At 42.8% G+C, this 7,888-nt stretch overlaps 2 protein-coding genes and 3 non-coding genes across 5 annotated transcripts in view; all 5 read left to right on the top strand.

Annotated features, from left to right (window-relative positions):
- The first annotated feature begins 1,331 nt into the window (after positions 1-1,331).
- Positions 1,332-6,348, top strand: rps3 (ribosomal protein S3). Its single transcript, XM_017431067.2, has 7 exons — positions 1,332-1,434; positions 2,338-2,468; positions 3,173-3,266; positions 3,877-3,971; positions 5,549-5,736; positions 5,813-6,015; positions 6,281-6,348. Exons 1-6 carry the CDS (start codon positions 1,405-1,407, stop codon positions 6,010-6,012), a joined length of 738 nt encoding a protein of 245 aa, XP_017286556.1. The 5' UTR covers positions 1,332-1,404; the 3' UTR covers positions 6,013-6,015; positions 6,281-6,348.
- Positions 3,548-3,697, top strand: LOC112451093. The gene has a single exon (XR_003039840.1). It is a non-coding gene; the product is annotated as a small nucleolar RNA SNORD15 (small nucleolar RNA).
- Positions 5,319-5,469, top strand: LOC112451090. Its single transcript, XR_003039837.1, has one exon. It is a non-coding gene; the product is annotated as a small nucleolar RNA SNORD15 (small nucleolar RNA).
- LOC112451092 lies at positions 6,055-6,205 on the top strand. The gene has a single exon (XR_003039839.1). It is a non-coding gene; the product is annotated as a small nucleolar RNA SNORD15 (small nucleolar RNA).
- Positions 6,349-6,753: 405 nt separating the features above from the next.
- The window catches only part of kctd14 (potassium channel tetramerization domain containing 14), a 3,383-nt gene continuing 2,248 nt past the window's right edge, over positions 6,754-7,888 (top strand). The window contains exon 1 of the mRNA XM_037979573.1: positions 6,754-6,821. Within this exon, the coding sequence (XP_037835501.1) occupies positions 6,769-6,821 (53 nt within the window). The 5' untranslated portion in view covers positions 6,754-6,768. The remainder of the gene's footprint in view (positions 6,822-7,888) is intronic.

The following is a 7,888-nucleotide window of genomic DNA, read 5'->3' on the forward strand; positions in this document are numbered from 1 at the left end:
CTGTCTGTCTGCCTGCCTGTCTGTCTGCCTGCCTGTCTGTCTGCCTGCCTGTCTGTCTGTCTGTCTGTCTGGCTTGTGCACTAATTTTAAATAGACTGTAAACACTTAACAACATTTAAGTCGTTGTCCAGTCGGGGTGTTCAGCGGTTAGCACTGATGTCCCACAGATCTGCAGTCCAGATCAGATTTCCCAGAGTCCAAAAACCTGCAGATTGTTCCAGATTTCAGACTCTCGCAGACCTCAACAAAACAAAACAAAACAAACAGGATTTTTATTGGGTAGATGTTTGTTTCGAGTTGCTTCTTTTATACCCAGTCGTGGTAGTTTCTCTTTCTCGACACTAGAGGGCAGAAAAACAAAACAAACAAAAGTCAGGAAACGTTCAAATGTAGAATCTAACAGAAAAACTGATAAAACTCAAACAGGAAGGTTAGATGGATTTATTTTATCAGTAAAATACATTTTTATGTTGAATTTTAAGTGTCTGAGAAGCTGGAGAACTTCTAAACAGATATATTTAACAAGATCTTTCTCTGTGAGTGTAGGTAATATTTATATGACCAGATAAATAAAAGGCCTTTACAGTGCCATCAGGTATTATTTATTTTGTACACAAAACAGTTTTCTTCTGCGCTTCTTCTCTAATAACACAGAATCTTTATTCAGACATCAACCAAGAGAAAAATCAGTTCTTAAAAATCTTGGGAGTTGGTGGTTTATATTCTCTGCTAAACACTAAAACGAAATATAAACTTTACTACATAGTTGGAAGGTCAGTAAAACAAAAAGCTGTGCAAACAAGTGTTGTGCCACGAGAAGCCCTCAGTCTGACCTGTTGAAAGGTAATTTACAAACATACCTTTAAACCACTGATAATTGCAAAATTAGTATAAAAAGATACCTCTAATAAATTGATCAAACTTTGAATCTTGTGTATTTTCATTATGCTAAATAAATAAGTTATGTACATACATTATTATGTTGTGTCGTGCAAGACAAAATAAATAAATAAATTTCACCACTGACACTTTAAAAGGTCAACAGTGAAACAAAACAAGCATAAAAACAAAAATATAGCAAGATAATATTTATAGACTATTACAAATGAGAAGAATTGGAAATTGCAAATGATATAAGAAAAATATCACAGTAAATGCAATATAATTGTATATAAATTGTCATAAGTTTGAGTTTTAAAAAAATCTGTTTGTGGCCATTAAACTGTAAAGACAGTATATTTACACAGAAATGAGTCTAGAAACAAAGCTGCAAATGAGTCTTATAGCACAAAAATACATTTCCCTGCGGTCGCTTGAATATTACGTCACAGGAAGTTTGCTGTTTAGTATAAAAGCATTTCCGCATCCTTCCCCGGTCCTTTCCTGTCTACGGCCTTTTCGAAGATGGCGGTGCAAATCTCCAAGAAGAGGAAGGTTAGCGGTGTTTTATCGCTCTTTTACTCTCCCGGGCAGCGTTTTTATGTCGAAATACCTTCATGTTGAGCAGGACGAGGGCGTCCCGTGCTTGTCGCGGTACCGGCTGGTCCCGTCCTGGTCCGGTTCGGGGAGGATTGATCCAGATTCTGGCGGCGCCAGATGTAGCTAACATGGCTCTGTCCGCAGGAAGAGCTGTGAAACCGGCACGAGCTCCGGTTAAATGTCAGGCCCGGAATGTCTAACTAATAAACTTTAAAATGTTCCGAAATCATTTCAGCAGGTTAGCTAGGTCCACGAGCACAGAACCGAGCCTCTTACCGAATCTGTGCCGTCAGTCCTGTTTATTTAAACAAGCGTCCTTTAACTAGGTGCTAACGCGTCAAAGTGAAGCTTTATGGGGATAAAATTACTCTTTAGGTTCATAAACAAAGATCTGAATGATGAGTGTTAACTTTACTGTTAATACATTATTTTTAATTGTTTAGCCTTTAGATTAAATGCCAGTTCAAATGAAATTAGTCGCTAGTGTTGAAACTTATTATTATTGGTGTTGGAATAATTTAATTAGGTTAAAATAAGTTAGTTAAACTAGTAACTAATTAGAGAAGAGTTAAATTGTGATGTAATGTCGGTCTGCAGCTCTGGAACTCCAGAAGTTGGCAAAATATTCACCTAAACCCCGAAGGATCACATCATCAGATGAACTTAAGCGTTTAAGGACCAGGTGAGCAGCTGCTGCCTCACCTGTACGCCCAGGTTAACAGGACAAGTTCCCAAAGATCCGAGCTTCGTCAGAGCTTTCTGTGAATTTGTTTTTCAAAACCCTCCCCTCGGACAGTCCGTTACCTTCTGCGTCTCCGGGTCGTTTGTTGTCGTAATAAATGTTGTTTTTGTCTGCAGTTCGTTGCAGACGGTATCTTCAAGGCAGAGCTGAACGAGTTTCTGACCCGCGAGCTCGCCGAGGATGGATACTCAGGTGTGGAGGTGCGCGTGACCCCGACCAGGACGGAGATCATCATCCTGGCCACGAGGTGAGGAGACCTGCGGCGTCCAGCGGCGTGTTGAACAAATCAGAGAAAGAAGATGGCCGCCTTCACCCGCGCTGAAAGCAGTCCCAGCTGGCGCTTTGTTTATTTCTTTATAGTTCACAGAAACAACCAGAGAGCCGTCCTGTTTGTGCAGATCTTCTATTTGCTGTTGTTAAATATTCACCTCTGTAAGCAGAAATTGAAGATCTCGTTTTATCAGTTAGAAACTCACAGATGAGAGGAAATTCGCTGAGATCTTCAGTGTTTGCTGGTATTGTGTCGACAGAAATCACGACCCGTTGGGTCAGCGTGATCTGTTTAATTGTACCGGTGATATTAGATTAGTTAGTTCTGCTTGATGAGTTCAAACTGTCCTGAATATTCAGGTTTTTCCTAACTAAACACGTCTCGGATGTTTAATAATTTAATTTTTTTTTCTAAGCTGCTGGAAGTTTGATGCATGGTTCAAAACTGGAACCAGCCTTACAGCTAAGCTGCTAATTAAAGGTGATAATTGTCTTTGTTGGATGTGGTTTTCAGGTCTGTAGAGTTCAGAGGTCAGGATCAGGACTTTAATCCATAAAACAGGAACCAGCTCAGTGTAGTAAACTACATCCACACTCTCTGATCGATCCCTGACAGGACGGTTAGTTTGTGGGCTTCCTCCTCTGTGGTGTGACCTAAAATGTTTATTTTTCTTCTTGTAGAACCCAGAATGTTCTGGGGGAGAAGGGCCGTCGGATCAGAGAGCTGACCGCTGTGGTTCAGAAGAGGTTCGGGTTCCCTGAGGGCAGCGTGGAGGTAAGACAGACGGACGTCGTCTTACTGTGACGGTTTCATCCAGGCGGGTCGGCTGCAGGACGGGCTGGTTTTATTTAAACACAATCTTTATTTTTTAAGATCTGCTTCATTTCCCTAAAGAAGTCCCTGGTGTTAAAATCATACTCTTTGACTTTTATTCACCAAAACAAAGGCTGGGTTTAGTGCGCACACTATCATCGTTATTTTCTATAAATTCACCCAGATTTGTGCTTCTGTAACCATTCAGATAATCATTAACAGTTCACTGATCTCAGATTCCCCTTCGGTGATGATTCGATGACGAGACGGAACAGGACCACACCTGGTTCTGAAGGTTACTGGTTCAGAACCATGTTTTGTGGTTCTGCCTCGGTTCCTCAGACCAGGAGGTCTCTTGAAGCTGAAGACACAGAGGCATTTTTCTGAGAAGGGTAGAAAATGAAGAATTCGCTGTGATTTAAAAACAGGATTCAGGTCCAGGCCTGCAAAAATCCCACGTTACTCTGAGTTAGCAGCGGGTGTAGAGGCAGTTTTGTCTCTAATGTTTAGTTTTTTTGTTGAATAAAGTATGATTGGAGTCACAGATGTGTTCTTATTCCCTTGTTTTTAGTTGTATGCTGAAAAAGTTGCCACTCGTGGTCTTTGTGCCATCGCTCAGGCTGAGTCTCTGCGCTACAAGCTGCTGGGAGGTCTGGCTGTGAGGAGGTAAAATTAAAATTATATTCAGCATATTCATACATCATCATCATCATCCCTACAACACCCACAAGTCCGTGGTCCTCATTCACTGATTTCATCAGAGCTGCTGTCTGTCTGGGAAATGATTTTCAAAACTTTAAACTTTCAGACTTTATTGGCTGATATCAGATGTCTCTAAGTGGTTATTTATTTGGTATATTTTAAATGTTGTTAAACAAAAACATCTGACTGGATTAAAGTCGAAGAGTTCACTTTAATTCAGATGGAGAGACTGACGCAGGCAGCAGTTTCTTCAAGATTAGGTCTGTGGGACTCTAAACCTGTTTAGATGAAATAATGAGGTAGAGGTGCAGAACGGCGTCATGAAGAAGGTTCCTGAGGGTCTGAGTTTCAAACATGTTCAGCAGCTTTACTCTTTAAATAAGCAGCGACTCATCGTGGGCGTCTCAGGAGCGCCGGAGCTGTCCTCTGACAGGAAACATCTGAGACAGCACACAGATGATAAATAATAAAACCTGGTCCAGGTCTGAAGTGAACTCCAGCAGGTTGAACCCTGAACATGGGCAGCTGCTGAGGAGGGAGCAAAATAATGTGCACATCAGAGAGGTTTTATCAAGCCGAACACACAAAGATGGGTCAGAACTCGGCTCAATGGACACTTGAGTTACACACGGAGTTCAACAAGACAGAAGCTGAAAATTCACATATTTTCCAGCAGCTAGCCTCATCTCAGTGAGAAACCGCCTTAGTGACCCCGTCGCTTCAACAAATTTCTGTCTGTTAAAGCCATCCAATCTAATTATAATACAAGGATGAAACCAACCAGAGCCAAAGTTTTATCCAATCAGAGGAGAGCAGGCAGACTAGACTCTAAAGATTAGTTTAAAATAAAAAGCAACTAGTGCCTTTTTCTGGTGTAAGAGCGAGTGAACGATGGGAAACCAGCGGGATCTAAAGGACCTGCTGGCAACAAAACATGGAGGAGATCTGAGTCGAGTTGTTAAATCTGATCGGTTGTTGTGGAGCAGAAGATCCAGACCTGAACCTGTCAACTGGATCCAGACTGACAGTTTTATCAGCTGATGTCAGAAATAAATAACATCTGTGTCGACATGGACAGCTTCCTGGAGGCCGTAGGTTTTAATTATTTGTCTTTAAAGCAGCACTTTTCAGTCTGACTGCAGGAAGTGATAAAAGAACGTCCTGGAGGTTCTGATTAGAGACCAGTTTTCTGGTTTTGTTAGTTTTTTAAGACCGATGAAGTGATTAAAGTGTAAAAATCTGAGTTTGTTGTGTGACTGTAAACATTAATGTTTGTGTATCTGATCCGTGTGTTTGCTTTTATTCGGGTCCCTTCAGTGATGAGACGATGACGAGTCGGAGCGGGTCTCGGTCTGGTCCTGGTGGCTTACTGGTTCAGAGTCACGTTCTGTGGTTCTGATCCGGTTCCTCAGAACCGCGAGGCCCTTCCAGTTGAAGACATCGAGGCATTTGTCTGAGAAGGGTTGAAATAAGAAGATGGTCTTAAAAAGCTGTTCTTCCTGCAGCTGGTCTGATGTTCTCCGGCCGCTCGTGTCTTTCAGGGCCTGCTACGGTGTTCTGAGGTTCATCATGGAGAGCGGCGCCAAAGGCTGCGAGGTGGTGGTTTCCGGCAAGCTGAGGGGTCAGAGAGCCAAGTCCATGAAGTTTGTGGACGGCCTGATGATCCACAGCGGAGACCCCGTCAACTACTACGTCGACACAGCCGTCCGCCATGTCCTGCTGAGGCAGGGTGAGTACCGCTCGCCGCCGGGCGCTCGAACGCCACCGCGCCGGGGGCATTCACGAGCCTGTCGGGTCATCCTCAGGTGTGCTGGGCATCAAGGTGAAGATCATGCTGCCCTGGGACCCCAGCGGCAAGATTGGCCCCAAGAAGCCCCTGCCTGACCACGTCAGCATCGTGGAGCCGAAGGAGGAGAACCTGCCGACCACACCCATGTCTGAGCAGAAGGGGGCCAAGCCCGAGGTGCCCGTCATGCCGCAGGGAGCACCTGTCCCCACCGCATAGAAGGTGAGCGAGGCCTCCCGGTGTCAGGGTTGGGCTGTGTCCCTTCGGTGATGAGACGATGACGAGTCGGAGCGGGTCTCGCTCTGGTCCTGGTGGCTTACTGGCTCAGACTCACGTTCTGTGGTTCTGATCCGGTTCCTCAGAACCGCGAGGCCCTTCCAGTTGAAGACATCGAGGCATTTGTCTGAGAAGGGTTGAAATAACAGAGATGTTTGTAAATCTTTGTCAGGAGGAATAAAGTTTTAACTGAACTGTGTTGTGTTTGCAGGTTCTCAGCCGGATGGACTGAAGAGTCTGTGATTTTGTGTACAAAAACAATAAAATCTGGAAAATACACCTGAAGTGTCGTTGTTTGTGTTGGTTTTATAAAAATGAAGCGCCTTCATCATCCCGACTGAGTTTAAATCTGCTTCATCCTGGAGCGCTGAAAGGTTTCCTGCTCTGAAGGACGTCATGTGACTTCCACCTGAGAGGACAGGTCCAGGTGTCTCACTCTGGTTATTTCAGGGCGCCGGTTATAAAAACATTAAAGTTCTGTAGTTTTAAATCCAACCAAACATTTAATTTACCTGCTTTTAATCCTTCACAATAAAATAAATGAGTTTATTAATGCTGGGAGGAATTAAGATGGAAGGAAAAAGCTGCGGAGTGAGACCTCTTCTCAGAGCCAATAGGAGGTCAGGTCCGGGTTAGGCCACGCCCACTGGTTCCTACCTGCGCAGGTCTTCCCTCGTGCCTGAACTCCCGGACAACAAGATGAGTTTACCCGACTATAAATCCACCAACAAACAGGCTTCCGTCGCGCTTTCAGTAAGAAAACAAACTTTTCAAACTTTAATTTACATTTTTATTCAAGTGAAACTGAAAACTACAGGAAGTTTCACATGCGGAGTGGCGGGAACAGGTGCAGCACGAGCAGCACACAGGTGGTTCTGTTTGCAGACATTTTCCTGTGAAACGAACATTTGTGAAGTTGGGAGTTTATAAAGTTTAAAATCTCCGTAGCTCTTAAAGCACGAGGCTCAGATTTGATTTTAGGTCGTTTTTCTGCCTTTGCTGTTAATAATTTAGTTCTTTATTAAAGATTTTAAAGCCTTTTAACTAAAATCACAGCTATTATCACAGCTCTTCTGTTGTGACACAAAGGAGCTTCATAAAGTAAATTTAAGGCTTAAATGTAAAATAAAAGTCATTAAAATAAGTCATTTTTCACCAACCGCGTGATTTTAAATCTCAGTTTGATGCTTTTAATAAACAAAATTATTTCTTTTTTCTTTTGTCTGCAAACATTATTAATGATAACCATCAAACTTACATTTATTAGTTTTATACCTGCAGCTGTTAAATTTAGTTTAGTTTTTGCAGTTTTCTGTTTGTTTCGGAGCCTTTTTCTGCCTGAGTGACGTCAGAGGTCAGAGTTGAGTGGTTTTAAACACAAAAACAGAATAAACTTTTTGTCTGAAAATGTTTCAGCTGCAAGAACTGAAACCGAGTCAAACAAAAGCATCTAAAATCCCAAATCCTCCCTGAGGAGGTGTCGATCAGGAGCTTTTTCTCAGCTTACAGGGAAATAAATTAAACTCAGGAGTTCTGGATTATTTTGGCTGCAAAACTTTTCTCTGGTTTCTCCAACGTCCTCATCTGATTATTGATTCATCAGTTAGAATAAAATGTATTAAAAGACTCAGAGAAACAGAGGAGCTCAGTTTTAATAAAATCTGTTATCAGTCAGATTTATTCTGTCTGTTAATGATTGATGAGGAGTTCACTTCCTGCTTCAACTGTTGCTGAGATGTTCCTAACCTCCTCCTCCTCCCCCTCCTCATCCTCCTCCTCCCTCTCCCCCCCTCCTCCTCCTCCTCCTCCTTCTGCCGCA

The sequence above is a fragment of the Kryptolebias marmoratus genome, linkage group LG2 (assembly GCF_001649575.2).
Source record: "Kryptolebias marmoratus isolate JLee-2015 linkage group LG2, ASM164957v2, whole genome shotgun sequence".
Classification (NCBI taxonomy): domain Eukaryota; kingdom Metazoa; phylum Chordata; class Actinopteri; order Cyprinodontiformes; family Rivulidae; genus Kryptolebias; species Kryptolebias marmoratus.

Excerpts from the sequence above, each read along its gene's own strand:
- rps3 (XM_017431067.2), top strand. The coding sequence starts at position 1,405 with ATGGCGGTGCAAATCTCCAAGAAGAGGAAG. Across the intron at positions 1,435-2,337 it reads AAATCTCCAAGAAGAGGAAG|TTCGTTGCAGACGGTATCTT; the intron begins GTTAGCGGTGTT and ends TTTTGTCTGCAG. Across the intron at positions 3,267-3,876 it reads TCCCTGAGGGCAGCGTGGAG|TTGTATGCTGAAAAAGTTGC; the intron begins GTAAGACAGACG and ends CCTTGTTTTTAG.